This window comes from Marmota monax, unplaced genomic scaffold (assembly GCF_021218885.2).
Source record: "Marmota monax isolate L192 unplaced genomic scaffold, Marmota_monax_Labrador192_F-V1.1 WCK01_AAM20220418_F8-fsc00178, whole genome shotgun sequence".
Lineage (NCBI taxonomy): Eukaryota > Metazoa > Chordata > Mammalia > Rodentia > Sciuridae > Marmota > Marmota monax.
In genome coordinates, this window is record NW_026694501.1 from 2,127,316 (window position 1) to 2,151,494 (window position 24,179).

At 39.0% G+C, this 24,179-nt stretch overlaps 1 protein-coding gene across 6 annotated transcripts in view; it reads left to right on the forward strand.

Moving 5' to 3' along the window:
* Il1rl1 (interleukin 1 receptor like 1) overlaps positions 1-22,077 on the forward strand; it is a 32,771-nt gene extending 10,694 nt beyond the window's left edge. For 2 of the 6 annotated variants that reach the window (XM_046420089.2, XM_046420087.2), the window contains exons 2-11: positions 6,617-6,826; positions 7,296-7,506; positions 8,537-8,711; positions 8,811-8,973; positions 10,757-10,828; positions 12,262-12,403; positions 12,717-12,862; positions 16,647-16,793; positions 18,575-18,742; positions 20,094-22,077. In XM_046420089.2, coding sequence (XP_046276045.1) covers positions 6,667-6,826; positions 7,296-7,506; positions 8,537-8,711; positions 8,811-8,973; positions 10,757-10,828; positions 12,262-12,403; positions 12,717-12,862; positions 16,647-16,793; positions 18,575-18,742; positions 20,094-20,506 — 1,797 coding nt within the window. In that variant the 5' untranslated portion in view covers positions 6,617-6,666 and the 3' untranslated portion in view covers positions 20,507-22,077. Of the gene's footprint in view, positions 1-5,727; positions 5,857-6,616; positions 6,827-7,295; positions 7,507-8,536; positions 8,712-8,810; positions 8,974-10,756; positions 10,829-12,261; positions 12,404-12,716; positions 12,863-16,646; positions 16,794-18,574; positions 18,743-20,093 lie in introns of those variants that run through there. The other 4 variants (XM_046420091.2, XM_046420088.2, XM_046420086.2 and 1 more) reach the window with 4 other exon arrangements.
* Positions 22,078-24,179: the final 2,102 nt, after the last annotated feature.

Genomic DNA, 24,179 nt, shown 5'->3' on the forward strand with positions numbered 1-24,179 from the left:
TTAATTTTTCTTTTTCTGATCCAAGTTATGGAGATTTTCTGCTATGTAATAAGAACCACTTTGTTTCTACTTTTTCTGTTTGTGGGGTAGATTTTTTTCCATTTAGATAGTCAAATTTCCCATCATCATATATTGAAATAAAAGCACATTTTTCCCATAGACTTAAGTTAATGCTTTTATCAAATATCAGTTGACTACACATTTGAGTCTATTTCTGAAGTCATTTATGACTTTTTCATTGACATGCAAGTCTTTATTACATTACTACCATAATTAAAGCTTTATACTGTTAAGTTGTGCAAGTTCTCCAACTCTGTTCTTATTTTTAAACAATGTATTGAGTATACTAATTACTATGATTTTTCCATAGGAATTTTAGAATTCCCATAGAAACTATATAAGTTGATTCGGATACTGAGAAAATTAATGCCACTCTGACCTCTGGGCAAAAAAGTATGTATCTAAACTCAGAGGATGATGAGTATATATCCCCAGAGTATTTCAAAATCTGTGGAATTAGTATGGGGATATAATACAATGGCCTTGAATTTCATCCTCAAAGGGTTATGATTTCATCATTTCACATGTGCAAACACTTAAAATTGCTGGCAGATTTTCATATGACTATCACCCCCTTTTCTTTGTCCTCGGTGCACAGAGTTTTCTCAGTCCAGGTGTTCCTGTGGACTTTCCTGGAACAACTTGGACCTTCCCTAAGATAAAGGAGAAAAGACAGAGTTTCAGGGGAGATACTTAAAAAAGCATGGTAGAGACACATTATTCCTGTTCAGATCCACAAATAAAAGCTTTACTTTTCAGACCTCAAACTCTGCCATCAAGTTGGCTGTACTGATTAAGTCAACCAATATTTTTTTTGAGTACCTCCTTTGTGCTGGTCACTGTGCCAGACATCAGTGACAGAACTGTCAAAAATACCTTGCCTTCTGGAGCTAATGGGGGAAAACATCAAATAAACAGTGAACACGATTCAAAAGTAGGATGTTAGAAGGTGACAGAGAACCTGGAAAAGACCCATGTGGATTAGGAGTTAGGGAATGGGTGAGGAGACATTGCAATTTAAAATTAATGGTTCAGGTACTCACATACTTGGACTGGAATGTGTTGGACAGCATTATTCTAAATAGTCAAAAGGGAGAAGCAACTCCATAAAGGAATGAATGGATGAATCAGTTGTGGTATACACACTCAGTAGAACATCACTCACCCCTCAAAAGGAACGAAGCATCGATGCACGCTCAATGTGGACGAACCTTGGAAACAGGCTAAGTGAAAGAAACCAGACTGAAAAGGAAACTTTTCATATTGATGACTCCATCAATATGAAATATCTACATGAGACGAATTCACAGGGTAGGAAAGCAGATTGGTGGTTGCCCTTGAGTAGTGGGGTGGGGAGGTGGGGATCCGCCTCTTGCTGGTTCAGTGACCAACTTAAATTCATGTAAAGTTAATGTCATAAAAATTTCCTGGATTATGACTTGGGTTTACAGTAAGACCAAGTCTCAGTTGGCTGGCTCTGGAGGGTTGCAACATGTGCAACTTACATTTAGTTGTGACATGGGCCAAGTCAAATGAGTAAACCTCGTAAAACATCTTCTGTGTAACCAAATACTTGAAGGTCCGAGGCAAGCAGCTAGCTGTTAACTCTGGAAATCTAGGTTTAATTTAATTTAATTTTAGTGGAAATTTCAGAGAAGTTGATTATAAATAGATTGTAAGAGTTTAAAATTATAACCCCAAACTGGGGCAGGGGGAGGGTCAAGTTAGATTAGATTTATCAGATTAATTTTGAAAACAAAGTAGTTATAAAAACTCTTTTTTAAAAGGTGGGGGGAAGGTTGTTTGCTTGAGAAACAGGAATTCTGATTAACTTGGCAGATAATCAAGGCTGTTTTAAATCCCTTGTTTGGTTTATTGATGAATCCTAAGCCTTTGCCGTCAACATTTTAAGTTTCTATAAAATACTACATTCTATGTTGGACCTGTCAGGATTGTTAGAAGCCAAAATGGTTAGTTCTTTTTAAAGAAAATACCTAAGGGAAAGCAGACTAGTTTTTTTTTTCTTTAATAACACAGTCCCACTTATAAGAAGGGAAGATTTAACATTATAATCTCTCTCTCTTTGAGTTGATATTAGGAGCGGGTGGAGACCTTGGTTTTGAAACTCAGCAGGTCTGGTTTTAACCTCAACCACAACCGGGTGAGCTTGGTCATATTATATCACCAGTCTTATCCTCGGGTTTTCATGTTAATCAATAAAATTCCAATGATGTACATAGTACTGTACTTTGATTTTTCGAAATTTTTAGATTGTTTTTTTAACTGATAGTAGTAATGTACTTTGAATGGAAGGTCTTAAATTTGCCAAATAGATGTCTGAACTGTTTCACTGCAGCTGGACTTTCTCAAATGCTTCTGTAAATATTTGATTACTATGTAAAAATTTTGACTGACACCTTATTTTTAAAACTATGAAGCCAATGCACATGTGGCCTCGTTTAATGAGTAAATGCCCAACTTTAACAAATATTTTGAAAAAGACATTTCAGGTCACAAAATATAAAACAATTCTGAGTTTTTGCATTATTTTATTTTATTATCTGGTGCTTACTAAGCTCTAGGCAGGTTCCAAACATGTGGGCTCTTTGCTTTTTGATTTCATGCTCAGCCTCATAATACGATCTTGACAGGAAGAATCAAAAATATCAATGAGCAGAACTAATTCCTCGAAGTCACACCATCTATCTCATGGCCAATCCTCCAGCGGTCAAAGGTCTTGGTATCTCTTCCTCTCAGATCTTGTCACTCATGTCCCAGGACTGGCCAGACCCTCGTGCAGTTAAGATATATCAAGAGGCTCCCAGCCACTGTGGGGAGCAAAGAAGCTTCTGGAAACTGGATTAAAACGTTTACTTAGGGGTCTCTTTGGCTGTACTTCCTCCTTAATTTCCCACACCTGGTAGCCACAGGATCTGGTGATGAATCTGGTCTTTGTAGCTGGCTGATTTTAGATTCAAGTTCCCGGCTCTATCTCATAGTGTTATGTAGCTTAAGCAAGTTACTTAATTTCTGTTCCTCAGTGTCCTTGTCTGTACAAGGTTGATAGTTATAATAGTGCCCACACCATCGGATGATTTTGAGAATAAAGAGATACATGTGATTCAATCAGAACTGCATATGGCACAGAGAAAGTCCTACATAAAGGCTAGCTATTATTATTCTGTTGTCGTGTTGGTCTGGAAGTAGCCCCTAAATCCTTCCCAGATGTGATGACTAAAAAGTTAATTCCATCCATCTTCTTGTGAATGAGATAATTTCATTTTTCTTTATGGCTAAATAAAACTCCATTGTGTATATATATATACCCTATTTTCTTTACCCATTCATCCATTGAGGGACACCTAGGCTGGTTCAATATTTTGGCTATTGTGAATTGTGCTGTTATAAATGTGGGTATGCTTGTATCACTGTAGTATGATGACTTGAATTCTTCAGGATAAATACAGAGGAGTGGTGTAGCTGGATCACATGGTGGTTCCATGCCTAGTCTTTTGAGGAATCTCCATGCTGATTTACATAGCAGTTGTACTGATTTACAATCCCACCGACGGTGTGAGTTCTTTATATATTCTAGATGTTAATCCTCTGTCAAAAGAGAAGCTGGCAAAGATTTTCTCTCATTCTGTAGGTATTTTCTTTACATTCCTAATTGTTTCTTTTGCCATACAGAACCTTCTAATTTGATGTCATCCTGTTTCTTAACTCTTTGCATTTCTTACTGAGTTTTAGGAGTCCTATTGAGAAAATCATTGTCTGGCCTGAAAGCTGAAGTGTTGGCCCGACATTTTCTTCTCACACTTGCATAGTTTCTGGTCTAATTCCTAGGTCTTTGATCCATTTTTAGCTTATTTTTGTGTAGAATGAGCATTAAGGGTCTAGTTTCATTCTCCTACACAGGGATAACCAGTTTTCCCAGCACCATTTGTTAAAAAAGCTGTCTTTTTTTTTTCCAATGTATATTTTTGTCACCTTTTTCAAAGATCAGATATCTGACTGCAGACGGGTGGGTTTGTTTCTGTGTCTTCTATTTTGTATCATTGGTCTATGTGTCTGTTTTATGCCAGTGCTATACAGTTTTGTTTCTATAGTTCTATAGGATAGTTTGAAACCAGGTATTGTGACGCCTCCAGCATTGCTTTTTGGCTTAAAAATGCTTTTGCTGTTCTGGATCTTTTATTCTTTCAAATGTATTTTAGGACTGTTTTTTCTAGTTCTGTGAGGAATGTCAGTGGTATTGTGGTGGGGATTACATCAATGTAATCTGTGTTCTTTTGGTAGAATGGACATATTAACAATATTAATTCTATCTTTCCATGAACATTGGAGGTCTTTCCATCATCTTCTGAGATCTCCTTCAATTTAATTCTTCAATGTTCTATAATTTACATCACAGAGGTCTTTCACCTCCTTGGTAAGATTTATTCCCAGGTTTTTTCTTGTTTTTTGAGGCTGCTGTGAATGGAACTGTTTTCCTGATTCCTTTCTCAACAGATTCATTGTTGGTATTTAGAGAAGTCGTTGATTTTTGTATGTTAATTTTTAAACCTGCTTCTTTGCTAAATTGCTTACTAGCTCTAGCTGTCTTTTGGTGGAGTTTTTTTGGATCTTCTAAATATAGAATCATATGATCTGCAAAGAGTGATAATTTGCTGTCGTCTGAAGGGAACTTCTTTTATTTTTTCTTTTTCTTTTTTTAATTTATATATAACAGCAGAATGCATTACGACTCTTATTACATGTACAGAGCTCGATTTTTCATATCTCTGGTTGTATGCATAGTATGTGCACACCAATTCATGTCCTCATACATGTACTTTGGATAATGATGACCATCACATTCCACCATCATTAATTACCCCATGCCCCCTCCCTTCCCCTCCCACCCATCTGCCCTGTCTAGAGTTTGTCTATTCCTCCAATACTCCCTTTCCCTATCCCACTATGAATCAGCCTCCTTATATCAAAGAAAACATTCGGCATTTGGTTTTTTTGGGGATTGGCTAGCCTCACTCAGCATTATCTTCTCCAACTCCATCCATTTACCTGTAAATGCCACGAAGAGAACTTCTTATTCACAATCTTCCTCTACTTCTCTAAACTCCTTAGAAAAACGTCCTTATTTTCCATCCAAGCTGAGAGTATTATTTGGATTGAAATCTGAGAAGCCGGGCCCTATTTTTGGATAAGATTGTCACACTCTGGACCACAGAAAAAAACATTTCTAAGTAATAATGAAGTCATGCTTGCTTCTCAAGGCTTATTCCTCCCCCCACTTTTTTGTTTGTTTGTTTTCAAAATTCTCCAGCACAGCTGACGGGGCCTTCCTAAACAGCATCTGTCAAATGAGGCATTAGGGAATATCTGGAAGGACAGTTCATAGGTCCATAGATTCAAGATCATTTGGAAGGAAAAGCGAAACAATACCAGGGAAACAAACATTATCTATTATTCAGCCTGAGTAATGAGTGCTAAAACACAGGGAACTGATTTGAGTGTTCCGTGTTCCCTTTAAAGGGGATTTTTCAAAGTTGTCATTCTTTTTAAATATGTATCAAGCTCACAGATTCTTAGACGGTGATACACTGACATTTTTTTAACTGAGTCATGATTTTGGCTGAAGATCAAATTTCAGGGTGTGAGGGAGTGGCTAGTTGCAAGATGTCTTTGAGTGTTTAAAATAGAAGAGAGTGTGTCCAGGAAGGAGCTAAAGGGCAAGAAGTCATTCTTAGCTCAGTCCTTGACCTGGACCTGGCTCCCTTCAGTCCTTCAGTCTAGGTAAGCATGAATTACTTATCTAAAGTTTGTAGTCAGGAAAGTATCAATAATTCATGTTGAAAGGAACGAGCTTTCTTAAGGGTGGTTGTGTTTATTAACATGCATGTAAATTTCTATATTGATTACACCTCTCCCCAACGAAAGAAAATATCATAAATGATTCTCTTACTGAAAGTAACAAGGAAAGTAATTTCTTGTTGTTTACAACCCTTCAACTATTCTTAGAGAGCCTTTGGTGGCTCTTGGGGACAAGCTAAGGCAGGGACAAATTTTTGAGGTTTTGGCGCTCTCTCTCTCTCTCTCTCTCTCTCTCTCTCTCTCTCTCTCTCTCCCTTAGTTGCTTTGTGATGATTATCTCCACATGTGCTGGAGTGTGCATTAACATGTGTGTGCACAATTCCTCTAGCCTGTGAAAATGTTTGCCATTTTATATAATATTCCACTTTCTAGAGTCTTTTGAATTTTATGGTTTTTTTTTTAATAAACATTCCTTTTCTTTGCTCTTCACTTAAATTCTTTGAGGACATTCTCATGAGACTAGTAAAATATAATTGTGAGATAGCATGATCATTGAGGTAACTTTCCCAGTTACCAAAGTTCAAAAGGAATAAATGCAATATTGCATGTCTGAAATCTGCTATTATACATGTGTACTTAATAAATCTGTTGATCAATTTTTTTCTCCTTGGTAGCCTTGAACCAGTAAAAATAATGACTAAATAATTATTTTTCTTCTGGTTTTGTATAATATATTTTTCAGTAGAGGCTTTGGATACTCTTCCTGACTGTAAATCTTAAGTAGAACAACCAATGGCCTTGTGGAGACCTTCCCCAGCCTGTACCATTCATGTATCTGGTGCAACCTCTACAGTCAGTCACCGACACTTGCCCTGGGTTGATAAACAGAGACTGGGCCTTTGGATCTTGGCAATTCTAACAGTTCCCATCCACTTCATAGAAGCTAATGGTTGTAAGTATTGCTTTTCAACTAATACAAACAAATTAATTCCAAGAGCATGTGCCTTGTTTTAAATTGCTTACTTCTAATTGTTCTGGCTAAATTGTAAACTAGAAAGCATTTGCAAAACTATCAGAAGAAATTCTCCATAATGAATAAATCATGATTTTAGATGTAAATATTCAAATACATCAGAATTTTAACTTTTAACTTTTAATTTATAAGCATTTGTTGACTGACATATCTGTTTAGGTAGACGGTTGCTTTTCCACGGGAACAGTAGGGTGAATTTGGATCCAAATGACTTCACTGATCTGTGGTACTCAGTAGAACACTTCATTAAAGATTTTACTCATTGACTTATTGTTTCTTAAAATGTCAATATATGTGACCCATTGTTAAATTTAATCCTAGATGGAAATATTAAGAGTATAAGAATTATATCATTTCATTTGATCATGTCTGTGTTCTTTATTTGCAGATAAACCATTCTGGGGCCTAGAAAATGAGGCTCTGATTGTGAGATGTCCAAAAAGAAGAGCACACCTTTCCCCTGTAGAATGGTATTACTCAAAAACAAATGAGATTATTCCCACCCAGAAAAAAAATCGTGTGTTTGCCTCAGGGGAACATCTTAAGTTTCTCCCAGCCAGCGTGGATGATTCTGGAATTTACACTTGCATCATCAGAAGGTATTATCCAGGAAGCCAACATTGTCTTTGAGCTCCCTTCTCTTTTGTTAGTAGTTGGGAGTCTGTTCCACTCTCACCTGTCTTCCTTCTCTACTCTGTTGTGGAACAGCTGAATTTATAAAGTGATTTGGATAAAAGAGTAACTCTAGGAACACCACCAGCTTGGGGCGGGGGGTGGGGGGATGCGCCAACTCTTTGGATAGGGATTCATTGGTACCCCAATTAGAAAAAGAACTAGCTTTCCCAGTTACCAAAAGAACCAAGAGCAATTGCTCCCTCTTGGCTGGAAGGAAGAATCCACTGGCACAAAACCCAGTAACCTAGACTTTTGGCATCATGGAGATTTGGGTGGGTGAAAAGGGGCAACTGGCCAGACCTTAAATCTTAGAGGTCAGCCAAGGAGGGTTGTGTGAGGTTGCATGGGCTATAGATCACTAGTCCATATATAAAGTGTTACACATTGAATTCATGCCCATATTCTTGACCTACAAAACATTAGATAAGCTACATTCAAAAGATAGCCTGAGTATAGTTACATGCCTCTGATCCCCTACCAGTTTCAAGTTCACAACCTAGTCCTAGCTAGCTGTGTGACACCAGCAAGCTGCTTCTCTTCCTGTTAGTTTCCTCTTCTGTAAAATACATGTGATAATATAATCTACCTCGAAGCATCATTGTGAGAATAAAATGAGATAAGGTATGAAAAATGCTTACCACCATGACAGGCACGTACTTTCAATTAGTACTCGTCATCATGATCATATTGGGATCATGCTTTTACAGCAGACGTAGTATATGAAGTCGTCATTTTGGAGCTGAAATAGGTGTAATGTTTTTTTTTTTTCCTCAAGAGAAATAAAAACTTCATGGTGTCAAAACTCTACATTTAAATGTTTTATTTTCCCCTAAGAAAGGAACCACTATCAATTATTATTTTATGGAGAAAAATAATATCAAGCGAAGGCTAGAGTTGACTTGTTATTTTACAATTCTGAGTAACTTTTTTTTTTGGTCTGGCTTATTTTAATAGTCCCACCTTGAATAAGACTGGCTTTGCAAATGTCACCATATATAAAAAACAACCAGATTGCAAAATTCCAGATTATTTAATGTATTCAACAGTATCTGGATCAGCAAAAAATTCCAGAATTTCTTGTCCTACAATTGACCTCTACAATTGGACAGCACCTCTGGAGTGGTTTAAGGTAAAAGGAAATTTTTTTTGGAGGGCGGGGAGTGGTGAAATACACAAAAATAGATAAAAGTCCAAAATTACTGAAAAGGGAATGGAACTTTTGTTTTAGAATTGTGAAGCTCTCCAGGGATCAAGGTATAGGACACACAAGTCATTTTTGCTCATCAACAATGTAAGGAGTGATGACGAAGGTGATTACACCTGTAAATTTATACACACTGAAAATGGAGTCAGTTACAGTGTGACAGCGACCAGATCCTTCACGGTTACACGTAAGCTTCTAACTTGGGCAAAACAGGATGTGTTAACAAAGATAACATGGGAAGAGTTGTGCCTTTCTTGTTGAGTTTCCTGCACTTTGTCCTTCCTTGTTCTTCTTCTTTCACCCTATTGTCTACATCTTCTACTATGGCAAAGAGATATCCCCAAACACTAACAAGATCTAAGAAATTCAAGGAAGATATCACACTACTAATCCAAAGCCGCATCTACTCTTTCTCTTGTGACTTAATTTTCCAAAGGTAAAGCAATGTGAATGATAATGTAGTTACTTTTATTGAATGGCAATGCAATGATCCACAGGGTATTGGTTCCAGGGACCCCCTCAGATACCAGAATCCCTGGATGCTCAAACCCTCATCTAGAACATTAATATAATCTATTCATTTATCTATGCAATAAATTATCAGTATTTGCATAGATCCTGTGTGTCTCCTCCTTGAATTCAACCCTAGGTTACTTACAATACCTGATACAATGTAGATGCTATGTGAATAGTTGCTATTCTGTATTGTTTAGGGAATAATGGCAAAGAAAAAAATCTGTGCATATTTAGCAAGGAAGCAAAATTTCCACCTAAATTTTCAATCCATGGTTTGAAATTATAGATGTAGAATCTATAGAGATGAAGGGCTAACTCTAAGGGGTACAGTTGGGTATCTAAATGTTTTGGGGTGGGTTTTTAATCCTAGTTTGCAATGTTTTTGACATCATCAAAGACCTAAAGTAAGTTACTTATTTCTAGATAATACTTTTGTTTCCAAATATATATTAAATTTTATAAAAAGCCATTTAAGGAAGAGACTTCACAGTCACAACTGGTCAGATCTACAGAGAGCTGAGGTCTCCTTAGCACAGCTTGGTCTATAGTGCAGTGAAGTAGCACATTTACATGTGGCAGTTTTCTCAGAGCAAAACAATATTGGAGAAAAATTTCTGTGTGGATATTTTCAGATCTCCACCGCTACAACATAAGTATTGCCAGACCACTTTTCTATTTTTTCCTTTTATGGTTTTAACTTCAATCCCTATAGTAGTTCTTAAACACAGGACCCTGAAATAAATCAGCATGAAGGGGTGCTCCAAAATACTCACCTGCCTCCCTGTCCCTCAGCCTCAGTGGCCACCAGAGTGAGTACTCCCTAAGAGGAAGAGACTTTTCCTACTAAGGGTGGGCCACTATGGTGGAGAACAATAAGTAGGAGACCTGTGGACTGCATGCATCTTTTTTTTTTAAAGACAGAGAGAGAGAGAGAGAGAGAGAGAGAGAGAGGGAATTTTAATATTTATTTTTTAGTTTTCAGTGGACACAACATATTTGTTTGTATGTGAAGCTGAGGATCGAACCTGGGCCGCACGCATGCCAGGCGAGCGCGCTACCGCTTGAGCCACATCCCCAGCCCATGCATGCATCTTTTTTATGAGTCTTTTGACATCTTCTCTGTAATTTTATGCTTATCCTGTAGATTTGTGGGTTTTGAATGTTTTTTTAGGTCACACAATAAATTTAATAGACTGGATCAACATTTGTTTCATTTATATTGAAGAGAAGTAAAATACAAAAAAAGCATTGTAATATAGTAAGAGAAAGTATTTACTTAAATTTTGTTGTTGTTGTTTCATTTGTATATAAGTGTGTGTTGCCAAAGATTATAGTCAGAAAAGTTTGAGAACATTTTGTAAAATAAGTTAGAAATATGAAAATACAAGCTTTATATTGATGACCATTCAATGCTCTTTTAATTCTCATATTCTCTTTTTGTTTTTAATTTTAAGATACACAAGGCTTTTCTATGTTTCCCACAATTATAGCCCCTCCATACAATGAAACACAGGAAGTGGAAATAGGTAAGAAAATTATATGAATGCTGTGTTGACTGAAAAAAATTCTTCCTTATGACCCCCGATCTGAATTCCTCTAGATATAGTCAGCTGATTAGCAAGTGTACCTTAAGGAGTATAAGATGACAGTGTGGAAACACCAGCCCCAGGCACCTGCTGAAAATAGGGACCACTATTGCAGCAATATGCGACATTTACATCTGTTTTGTGCTTTGGAATTTATGGTGCTTTCCTGTATAGGTCTGTTTTATTGTTACTTCTGTACAGGAGACAGACATTGTTTCCACTTGACTTTTGAGAAAACAGAGATGCTGAAGGGCATGCCCAAGTTCATGGATAATAAATGATAGAAAAAGAATGAGAATACGGACCTGGTTCTTCCACCACTGCCTTTCCAGGTTCTCATTAGAAGTGGGCACCATTTGAAGATCTCAGCATGTGGAACAAGTGTCCTCATGACGTGGCCTCCCCTGCCTCATGGCCTGTCTGTAGCCATTAGCCCTGCACACTCACCACCCCTCTGGGTTGCTCTCTGATGAGCACCACTTCCCACATTCTTCCCTACTGCCACCACGTTGTGCCTCTGTCCCCTCTCTCAAGACTAAGCTCATAAATTTCTTCTGTGTGATTCCCTCACACTACCCTCCTTCCTGAGGAAGAGCAGGATCCAAGCCTCCTCCATCTACCCCAGTCCAGGACATCTTTTTCTTGTGCCATGTTTGATAGCCATAGCCAGAGGTTTGTCCCTCTGTCCTCATGGGTCTCTTTGTCAGTCTTTCTATTTGAACATGGCCATACTTTGTGTTCTAATTATTAACTTACACCATGACCACCTCCCAGAGGCTCTGCGGTCCTCATCTCTCCTTAGTTGACTTCTTTTTAACACAGCTTCCTTTGGGAGCCAAGGGCTCAGGCTAAGGATGGTTGAACACACACCCAGGATCAAACAGCGTCTTTCAGTTCCGCAGGGAGAAGTCTCACGGTTAGGGATTTGGGGTGGAGCACTCGGGAGTGCTCTTCATGGATGATCAAGTTCCAGATGATCACTGAGTTGTGTAAAATGTGGTTTTGTCTCCAAAGGTAGATTATGGATAGATGAAGAAAATTCAGGTGGGAGGGGAAAACTGTAGAAGAAACAGTTAAAAAGAAACTCCAGTTTCTAGTAAGGAGAAATCCTACATTATCATGGGAGGCTGTGAAGCTAGATCATCTGCCCCTTTAGTTTCCTCTGAGGTGAGACAGTGGTGGGAGCTGAGCTTCCAGTTTAATTGAGAGTGACATAAAGAGTCTAGGGAGAAGGGAGGAGGCAAAGAGGGCGAAGAGAGAAGGTGCTCTAGAGACCACATCAGATGTTCTGCCAACATTTTTCACATTAAGTGAAATTAGATACTACATGCATAATTTAATTTTACTGGTGAATTCCTTTACTTCTCATCTAGGAAAAACAGCAAACATAACTTGCTCTGCTTGCTTTGGAAAAGGCTCTCAGTTCTTGGCTGCCGTCCTGTGGCAGATTAACAAAACCAAAGTGAGAGACTTTGGTGAAGCAAGAATTCAAGAGGAGGAAGGCCAAAATGAAAGGTATTTTTATATCCAAGTTGAAACATCTCCTTCTTCTCCCTCATTATTGGCACCTGCAGAGAAAACATTAAAAGTAACAAGTTGCTGGGCATTCTGTAATCCCAAGGGCTCCGGAGGCTGAGGCAGGAGGACCGTGAGTTCAAAGCCAGCCTCAGCAACAGCGAGGCGCTAAGCAACTCAGTGAGACCCCAACTCTAAATAAAATACAAAATAGGGCTGGGGATGTGGCTTAGTGGTTGAGTGCCCCTGAGATCAATACCCAGTAAACTCCACCCACCCTCCCTCCCCAAAAGGTAACAAATTGCCTTCTCAGTTTTAGCAATGAGCTGATATGTCTGAGCACAGTTTTAAGAATAACTGATGTGAAGAAAGAGGATTTGTCCTTGGAGTACAACTGTCTGGCCCTGAACCTGCATGGAATGATAAGGAATACCATAAGACTGAGAAGGAAAAAGCCAAGTAAGGAGTGTCTGAGGCTTTGGTCACCTGCGTCTGCTCTGTCAACTGTAAGCTGAAATCGTTTTCTTAAGAGGACAGCGTCCTGCAGTTTGGTTCCAGGGACTCCATCATGACTATGGAAATGGCCTGTCTCATAGAACACGCTTCTCCTGTGCTGACCCTCGGGCTCTGGTCTTTTCAGAATATTTCCATTTGCTAGGAACCTTCTTTACTGCTCTCTGTCCTCTTCCCCCTCCTCCCATTTTCCTCCTCCTTACCTCTTCCCCTTCGTCCTCCTCCTCCTCTCCTGCTTCTCCTCCTCCTGCTTCTCGGTGGGCTCCTCTTCTACCTGTGACTGCTTCCTCGGCCATTCCTACTTAGGTGCAGACCACAAAGGGATGCTGCTGTGTACCGAGGAGTCAAATCAATAATAAAGCTGCCTGTGAGTCACTGTGCTTCTGATTGTCACCACACCCAGATAGCACTAACTCTTCTCAATGACAAGATGCTCTCGGCAGGGGCAGATGACCCCATGGTCCACTCCTTCCATCAGTCTCTGCCTGCAGTGTCATCGAGGCGAATATCCCGATAAGCACTAGGTTCCTGTGCACTTGTTCTTTTGCAGTACCAGGAACAGTCATTTTGTTTATTAGGTGAAGTATTTGACCCCAGAGAAAAGGGAAAAATATGGGTCTGTTTACATAACATCACTCTCTTAGTAGCAGTATAGCTATGTAGAAATTACATATTATTTGTCAAAGATCCTGGGTTCATACCCACATGCAGGGTATGGCCTGGATTCATCTGGATGAACACACAAACACTCAGAACAATGAAAAAGAGCTTGGGGTGGGAAGAAACTGACCAATTTGATATGGTCATGGTAGGTCTCTGTTTAAGTTTTTTGTTATGGCTTTGATTTTAACTTCTGATTTGTTTTTATAAAACAAAGAGTCATGACTCATGAAGAGGAGCTTAAATGCAGTCCTGCTCAGGAGGACATTAGGCTTCTGCCAGTGGTGACTGTGTCACCCCAGGATGGCTGTGGACCAGGTCAAAATGTCCCAGGGTGGTAGTGGGCATGTGGATCCTACAGGAAAGGGGAAGCCATACACCACTCCCCACCTAGCACCACCTTTGTGTCCTTGTCCCTGTGCTTTGCTTATGTTACAATTCATGAATATTCTCTGATTACTTGTGTATTGGAACTTTGTTCATGTTACCTTTTTTCTTTGTGTGTGTGATTTTGTAGTTTCTAGTTTATTTGTATTTTATCGGTTTTGTTCAAATCAACAGTTATACTCTGTTTCAATGACTGTGTAAATCAAACAAAAATTGTCTCTACTGCTATACCTTTACTTCTGGAACTACAGCATCTTTTGAACTTAAATAACAAACAAAATCCTATGTCTCCATATTATTATATACTACTAAATAAATATTTGATGATCATAATATTAATAACACACACGTATGCATTGTTTGTTGTCCCAGGTCCTGTCTGGTTATTTTACAATTAAATTTCTCATTTATTCTCTCAATACCCCACAAGGGAGAGAATGTTATTGTCATCTAATGTTATAGATGAGGAAACAAAAGCGTAAAGAGCCAAATAACTTGCTAAGTACTATAGATTACTACAATCATGAAGCCAGGATTCAAACACAGTGACATTTTTCTATTTATAAACACTTGCTGGGAGTGTTGAGTGTTTATTCATCACATGCAAGATTGTCCTGTACCTTTTTTTTTTCTTTTTAAGAGAGAAAGAGAATTTTTTAATATTTATTTTTTAGTTTTCGGTGAACACAACATCCTTATTTTTTATTTTTGTGTGGTGCTGACGATCGAACCCAGTGTCCTGTGCATGCCAGGTGAGCACGCTACTGCTTGAGCCACATCCCCAGACCCCTGTACCTTTTTAAGTTATTGTACTTAGGTAGATACTGAAGTCCAATTCTCTTCTACATAGTCAATCAGTCTCTTTCCTCCAATTGAAAGCGTCCTGCACAGGACCTCACAACAATCCCCACAAGAAGTGTACATTCTTAGACTGCATCCAGATAGGACCTCTAGAAAATCCCCCCTCCCCTCACTCCTGGGGACTGAACCCAGTGGGGCTTTACCACTGAGCTGTATCCCTAGCCCTTTTTATTTTGAGACTGGATCTTGCCCAGGCCGGCCTTGAACTTGTGATCCTCCTCCCTCAGCCTCTCAAGTAGCTGGAATTACAGGTGTATATCACCGTGCTCAGTTTAGACAATCTTTTTGAAATGAGTTCCTGAGAGAGTTTTTATCATTCAAACTGATGACAATGTAGACAGTAAGCTCTCTGCCAATTTTTAGTTCTTTTTCCCAGCTTTGGATCACTTCACCTCCATCGTTCTTGATGTCATAGTGATGGATACTCAGAGAGCTCATGAACATACAGAGGGGAGAAATCTGTGAATAAAGGTCAGTGTCTTTCAGCATTGATCGTGAGAGCCCATGAACTGAGTCTTAAGATTGAAACAAACCAAATCTCATTTGATCTCTCTTTCATTTTTAAGCAAGGCTGTTTCTAAGACAAGATTGATGGCAAATCTAAGGAAATAAACATAAACCACCAAGAATACTGTGAAAGTCATCAACCTCAGCAAAAGTGAGGCACTAAACAACTCAGTGAGACTCTGTCTCTAAGCAAAATACAAAATAGGGCTGGAGATGTGGCTCAGTGGTTTAGTTATCCCTGAATTCAATCCCAGGTATCAAAAAACAAAAATCCCAGTTATTATGTTCAGCTTGTACACATCTGATACAAGTCCTTGAAGATGGAAACTATGCTGCATTTGAATTTCTTGAAACAAGGGATACTCAGATAAAGTTCAGTGATGGCTAAATAATATTTGCCATCAGAGGAGGAAGGGGTAGGCGAAGGATCTAGAACCCAGCAACTCAACTTGATCAGATAGGCTTCAGAGACTTCCAGGGCTCTGCCCGCACCTTTTCTTCCTATGCCATCGAACTATCAGAGCTCATGTGTCCTCCAGACCCATTTATTCATTCTCCTTAGTGTGCCCCACAAACACCAGGCTTGTCCATTCCCCTCCCATTATTATACGAGTTTGAATCCTCATCTTGTACCACAAATTCTGTGCTCTTTACTACTCAGAGCACCTGCAATCTGTCTGCACAGAACCCAACCTTCTGCCATCCGATTAATCTTGTGTGAAAAGCACTTACATTGTTGATGGCTCCCATGACCTTCAGAACAGAACAAGGCAAGTGTGTTGCCTGGGGTTTCAACTCTGGTCAAATCTAGCCCCAACCCATCTTTGTAATCAGCTTTCACTAATTTCCCAAATTGGGTTGTTCCAGTTCCTAAGAAAACAGACTCCCCTATCTGCACTTTGTCTCACAGCATTCTCCTGGACAGGAGGTCATTTCCTGTTTCTGCATGTCTCTGAATCCTACATGTCCTTCAGGAATCTTCTGCAGGAAGTCTGCCTTGCCCAGAATGGAGCAAGCTCTTTTTCAAATGTCTCTGCCAGTTACAATCATGCTTTTACCTCCCAGCTTAGTTAAGTTTACATGTGTCTCTTTTGCTCTTGAGAATCCTGGGTGATGACTACCTGGTGCTTTGCACAGAGTATAGGTTCATTAATGTTGATGAACTGAAGTTTAAAGCAGCCATGAAAATTCCAGGGAAGTATTTTTGGTGTGAATCTCTTATAATTCCAGTGGAGGCCACTATGCATATATTTGTCTGTTTATCTTGTTTTCATAATACTAAGGATTGCTCTTCTCCTCTCCCTGTCCTTTGTAGTTGATCATCAACACATCTACTATGTAGTTGCAGGATGTAGTATCTCGTTAATGATAATCAATATCTTGGTGATAATTCTGAAATCATTCTGGATTGAGGTCATTCTGCTCTGGAGAGATGTAGCTAGACCTTACAAAACTAGGAATGGTAAGTGGCAAGTTTCAAGTTTTTCTTCAAAAGAAAAAGGTCTCATAAGAACAGATTATCAGTAAATGGGGCGGGGGAGATATTGGGGATTAAATCCGAAAGTGCTTTACCCTTGAGCCACATCCCCAGCCCTTTTTATTTTTAGTTTTGAGACAGGATCTCACTAAATTGCTTTGACTGACCTTGAACTGTGATCCTCCCTCCTACCTCAGCCTCTTGAGTCAGTGGGATTACAGGTGTGTACCACCACACTTGGCTTAGTGAATTTTTTTGAGTCTACTCAGAGACCATTTTCCATTCTGCTCTGATGTTCTCTGTGGTACTGAGATTCATGACAACAGCTTAAATATTCTCCTTGCTAGATTTGCTGTTTCTACTAAATCCCTAATAGCAGAATCTGTCCCAAGCCCAGAAAGTTTTGAATACTTGGGAAATGTGTGTTAGTAAAACTTTATGAAATAAAGCGCAGTAAAAAAAAAAGTTGTTTCTGTTTTGCATATATGCATAAGTTAGACAGATGCAGCAGAATGCAAGATCATTTTCCCTGGAAAGTTGTTTTATGAGTATATACATGCACATGAGCACACATATGTATGTGAGCATACAGTAGTATACACACATATGAACACATACACATACACACATGCACATAATGTATATGTAAAACAAGATAGTTCTGCCTACTAAATATGGACATTATTCTTTCATTTGTAAGCAAACAGATGTTAGATTTTTCTATATACTCTACTATAGCTAATTCTTTGTGGGAAATTGAGACGTCTTAAGAAACTCTATTTTCTAGTTAGTCATTAATAGCCTTTAGCATTTTCACTTCTTCCAGAAAAGTATAGTAGTTTCCCCTTATCCTTAGTTTCATTTTCTGTAGTTTTAGTTACCCAAGGTCAACTGTGGTTAAAATTTATATATATATGAAAATACTATAACTAAACAAAACACAAGCTTTAAATTCTGCACCATTCTGAGTAGTGTGGTGAAAATTGACACCATCCTGCCCAGGACTTGAATCATGAATCATCTCTTTGTTTGGTGTATCCACTAGACTAACAGGCTACCTGCCTATTAGTCAGTGTCTTGATTATCAGATTGACTATTGTAGTATATCAGTGCTTGTGTTCAAGTAACCTCTATTTAACTCCATAATTGCCCCCAAAGTGCAAAAACAGCTGTTCTGGCAATTTTATTATAATATTTTGCTGTGGTTATTCTATTTTATTATTAGTTATTATGATTCATGTCTTACTGTGTCTGATTTATAACTTAAAACTTTCATAGGTATGCATGTATAGGGGAACACTTAGAATATGTAGAGTTCAGTATTTCTGAAGTTTCAGGAATCCACTGAGATTTTGGAACACATTTCCTGTGGATAAGTGAGAACCACTGTATGGGGGGAAATGGATGACACTGAGGTCTACCAGACACTAGGAGAAGGCATGTCAATGACTATAAATAGTTCATAATAGATTAGTGATCAGCCATGACCACACCACTTGACCTACACTGGGCACTATCTCTTCTGTTCTCCATTATTCAGTCTGAGACAATGAATAGCAAGAGAAATTTGGGATTAAGACTATTATTTCCATACCACATTTTGTGGCAGTGGATTGCCATCATCTCTTGGTTCTAGAATATTTTGGAGGATGGGGATCATTCACCAACAGCCATAGAACTTGGTGAGGAAAGTAGTACTCGGATAAGTGAAAATGAGAATTTTTAGAACCAAGTAATGGAGTTGTACTTCTTGTTTTCATTTTCAGATGGAAAACTCTATGATGCTTATGTTATATATCCACGGAACTACAGAAGCAATTCAGAAGAGGCCAGTTCTGTGGAGTACTTTGTTCATCAGATTCTGCCTGATGTTCTTGAAAATCAATGTGGATATAAATTATGCATTTATGGAAGAGATCTGCTACCTGGAGAAGGTAAAGCTGTCTCTGTATACATCATATGATTCTTTCCAGGAAGCTCCCCTTTCATTCCCCAGCTCTCCCACACTGGTGGAAAGTAATGGGTGATGGTTTCAAGAGCTCTTTTCATGTCACAGGTGTGCTCAAGCCTTGGCGGGGGACACCACTTGTCTGTGAGCTCACACTGTGCACCACCTCTGGGCATGGGCTCTTCATCTCTTCTTCCTTAGTGCATCAAGTTCATTTCTAGTTCCACCTCTCCCCAGCCAAGTTTCGATACTCTCTGGTGCTCATGCCTGTGTTGCATTCACTGGGCAACGACACACTTATTGAAATGATTTCCTCCTTCCCCTCCCTCAAGGCATAACCTGTGATCTTTCTTCCACTCAGATAGAATAAACCCACCAGATCACCACTGGACTCTCTTCTATCCTTAGAAAATGTTCACGCCTGGCTTTGTGTGTATTCTTATGCTAGTTACCTTCCATTTTCACCCCCTTTATGGCCCTTCTGCATCCCGCTCCATCCAGGATGGAGAATCTGAATTCATGATCTTCATTTAACAATATTTCACAATATTTATTTTTTGACTTCAGACTGCATGAATTTGCAGCCTTCAGCCCCTACACTAAAAAGATCTTGAGTTGCTTTGTTCATGGTTGTGTTTCCTGACTGTATTTTTACCTCCTGCCGTGAGAATTAGGTATTTTACATGTTTTTCTTAGTCCACCCAGAGATAGTTAAATCACCATGGTACTGATCTTCTTAGACACTGACTTGGAAAAAGATATAATATTCCTTAAGATTTTTCTAGTCTCGATCAAATCAGTCCTGACAACAGAGATTACTGGGGTATGAAGTGGAACCAGGACTTTCCTAGAGACATGGATCAGCTTGGGCTGGGGGCAGGGCTTCTTGGAATTTCACTCTCTCGTGTGAGTTAATATGTTAAATTATGTTTAAGTTCATATATGAAGCCCTTTTAAAACACATGCACACATCTTCTCTTACAGTCAAAGAAGAAAATTCTGATAATTCTAAATCTCCCATGAAACAGTAGGTGAGATACGTCCACATTCCCAAATCACTGGAAGAACCGTTTTAGTTAGAATTGATTTTTACCTGGTGAAAAAGAGGGCATTGGGTGGATGTTTTGATGGTGATGGGAGAAAGAAGAAAAAAAAAATGGGTTGGTTCTCTATCCAAGTTCATTCCCACTTTCTGAATAAGTTATTTGATCAGTGATCAGAATCTCATGCCAGATTACAACACTAAGAATATTTTTTAATGTTCAGAACAACCTCCACTATTAGACTATCAAAAAGGCAATGATAGGAGATCCCCAATCTGTTTCTCACCTGACCAGATGCAGCCACGGCAGTGGAAACCAACCTGAGAAAAAGCAGGCGACACGTGTTTATCCTGGCTCCTCACATCACACACAACAAAGAGTTTTCCTACGAGCAGGAGATTGCCCTGCACAGCGCCCTCATCCGGAACGACTCCAAGGTGATTCTAATAGAAATGGAGGCTCCGGGAGAGACAGGTGGACTGCAGGTGGATGACCTTCAAGATTCCCTCAAGCACCTTGTGAAAGTGCAGGGCACCATCAAATGGAGGGAAGATCACGTGGCCAATAAACGGTCTCTGAATTCCAGGTTCTGGAAGCACGTGAGGTACCAAATGCCCATCCCAAGCAAACTCCCCAGCAAGACTTGCACAACAGGGACCAGCGCTTCTGTTGACGCATGCACACGCCTGAGTTCGCAGCTCTCCTGACTTCTGGGGTGGGTGCTGGGATTTGCCTCTGCACCTGTTCTGAAGTGGGAATAGAAGGAATGTCCAGGGTAGTCAGCCCTCGGGCTCCATCTGTAACTTTACTTCTGTTTTCCTAATTCTAGGTGGATACAACTGCCCAGAAAAAAAAGTTTACCAGCCCTCCCCCATTTTGTTTTGTTCTGTTACAGCGTAGGATTTTTTTTTCCCCTTCACAATGCTTTTGATTCTCTGTTTTGTTCTTTTTCTCATTCCTCATGGGTAATTTACATTTTGAACTTCGAACTGGAAGTTTTAGAGTTAAATTTTGGTGTCATCTCAAAGAACACTCTGAGAACTGGGTACAGTGGCAAGCACCTATAATCTCGGGGACTCGGGAGGCTGAGGTAGGAGGGTTGCAAGTTTGAGGCCAGGCTGGGGAACTTAGCAAGGCTTTGTGTCAAAATTAGACATAAAAAAGGGCTAGGGATGTAGGTCAGTGGTAAAGTGCCTCTGGGTTCAACCACCTGTTATGAAAAAAAACCCAAAAAACCAAAGCCCCCAAAAAACATTCCTATCCCCACATACATAAAATCAGTAGTAAATCTTGTTCCATCATGCTACAATTTATTGTATTTTATTTAATAATTGTTCAGCCTTACTATCTAAATATTCACATATTTTTTTTTTTGGAATGCCTTATCCAAATTGCCATTAAAATAAAACAAAATTTTTCAGTTCTAAGATTTCTTTCACGTTTATATTATCTTCAGTAATATTATTTTCTTATTATCAAAGTAGACAGAAGCATATTGTAGACGAACAGGAAATATAAAATGGGAAGTTAATAAAAATCACTCAAATCCATGATCTTTAGATTATTTCTGATAAATGTTTTTTCTAATTTAAGAAAGTTCCATATTTAACTGGCAAAAGAAAGCTGAAGTACAGACTCTTGTCTGGGAATGTCATCTTGAACTCACTGTCATACCTTTCAGGATCCTGGGTTGAAATAAGTCATATGTCCAGAAGTTTGTCTAAAGTATATAGAGTTACTCTTCTTTCTAGGTACTCTATACTCTTAACCTGTACCTTGAGATTGGGTTGCCAGATAAAACACAGAAAAGCAGTTAAAGTTGAATTCAGAGGCTGAAATTTCATCTGAGGTTGATCTGAAATTCAAACTTAAGCTGGACATCCTGCATTATTATTTTGCTAGATTACTGTACCTTTTTTTGTGGCAACATCTGATTTTATTGCATTACCAAAAAAACTGGATGCTGCATATCTGACTTGTTCACATCATAGAACTTAAAATGAACAAATCATTCTGTTTGGGATCCACCAGGAATATGACCATGAGGAATTTCCTTAACTTCATTGAAACTTAGTTGCCTTAGGTGAAATAAATGTAATAATGCCAAACACTTTGGTTTCTGTGGTAATAGTAAAAACATATATTAGCATTGCCGGAAGAATTCCATCCATGGTGACAGTTGTAATTATGAAGCCTCCCTGTGCTTCTTGTAATGCTGATTATGTTCTGTAACACCTCTCAATGAAGACTCCTAAACAATAAATTATCTGCAGTCTCATTATTGGGAATAGATATACCTTTATCCCTGCTTCCCCACCCATCTAAAATGATAGGTGTGTTTTCTTGGTGTATGGATGTGGGAAATTTTGAAACCGATTTTATTTCCCTCTGTACCTCAGGTTTTGGGGATCTTTCTACCTTAGATATGTAGGATTCTTAACATACAATTGGTGATGATCTCTTACTTGGTTCTGTAATACATTTGTTTTCAACTTGCCCCATATTTCTTAATTTTGAATGTGTCTCAAGCCTCTATGTTATGAGCTCCTTTGCAAGCATTCAACAAATATTTGCATTTTCTGTATGTGTGCAGAGTACCTCCTTGGGAAGGGCAAGAGAGGAAGGCTGAGAAAGGAGTTAAGCACCCTCTGTGCCTGTTCTTATGGAGCTGGGAGCCTACTGTGGAAACTTGGTGGGAAGAGAAAGCAATTCAGAGATCCCAGATAGGGCTGGCTTCAGGGAAGTTGACATTGCTGAGTTCTTTTCTTTCTCATACACTTTCCTAAATTTACACACCATTTCCCAAGTCACCTAAGCTCTTTGGGGCTCAGTTTCCGCAGCTGACAAAATGAGAAGGTAGAAAAAATGACCCCTAAGGGTTTTCTGAGTTCCAGGGGCTCCTAATTCCAAGTTGCATGCTCACAGTGAGGTCAGGAACCTGCTGGATACCTGGATTCTCCTGCCATCACCACCTGTAACCTCAGTCAGTTTCTTGCTCTGTGTGACAGGACTCGTAGATTCACACAAAGTAGCATAAATAAAAGAAATTCAGCCCAAACTGATTGGGTGTCAACTATCTGATTGTGGTGAAAATGTCTGTGAATTATAAAAAAAACATAAAGAATTGTTTTTAATTGAGTCAAGTTTGTACTCATAAAACATATACCCTAAGTATTCAGGTCAGTGAGTTTTGACAGCTGAACCACACTCGTGTGGTTACCACCCAAAACAAAATAGAAATGCTTGTCACCCCAGGAAGTTTCATTGTGACATTTCTCAGTCCATTCCTTTCCTTCCCCTGAGGTAAACAATGTTCACACTTGTCAGACCTTGACATTCATATCAACACGCTTATGTGATGTTTGGTCTGGCTTCTTCTATAACATAACATTTTTTTAAAAGATTTATCCATATTTTGCATCAGTTAATAGTTTGTTTCTTTATATTGCTGAGCAGTGTTCCATTGTATAGCTATATAAGAGTTTTCTTAGTCATTTTCTTGTTGAGAGACTTGATGGGCTATTTCCCATTAATGGCTATTATAATATGGTTCCCATGGACATTCTTGTGGGCATATTTTTTTAACTTCTTTTTGTTTAGTACTTAGAAGCAATGACAGGGTAATTGTATGTTTAACTTTTTAAGAAACGGACAAATTGCTTTGCCAACTAATCATTGCATTCAAAATTTCCACTAGTGAATGTGAGCTCTGGTGCTCTAGTGCCTCACCAGTGATGGGTATTTTAGTGGTTAATGAATCTCACTGTAGTCTTATTTTGCAGTTCTCTGACAATTAATGGTGTTACATCTTTTTCATGCTCTTATTGGTCACAAGTGTACCTTATTCAGTGAAGGTAAAATCTTTGCCCTATTTAAATTGTGCTGATTCTTTTTATATTGTGGATGCATAGAAATTATTTATATATTGTGGATACCACAGGTATCTAGAAGCACTATTCTCCTCTGGCCTCCTTTCTTTTGAACAATTTAAAATTTTAAGTCAACAACTCTGCACCCCTCTATATCACTCCCCAGTAGGGAATCCCCATCCCTCATGCCAGGCAATGCCTGGAGTTTGACCTGAGTTCCTAAAATAATGACCCCTCCACATGTTTGGCTCAGGGAACCTTCGGTGGCTTGGGGACTTCTCTGTTGTCCTTCTGAAACAGAGAGCTCCTGGATTTCCTTACTCAGAGTTAAAACTCCCTCAATCTGAGGCCAAATGCCAAGGAAATTGTGACTGATATGTTTTCGAACTAATCTACACAGGTGTATCGCCTGGATTTTGTTTCTTTTCATTGGAACCGTTTCTGTGGGGCTGGAAGAGAAGCAGTCTAGCCGCTTCCTCCCAGTTTGAGCAAACGACATAAATTTCATTTT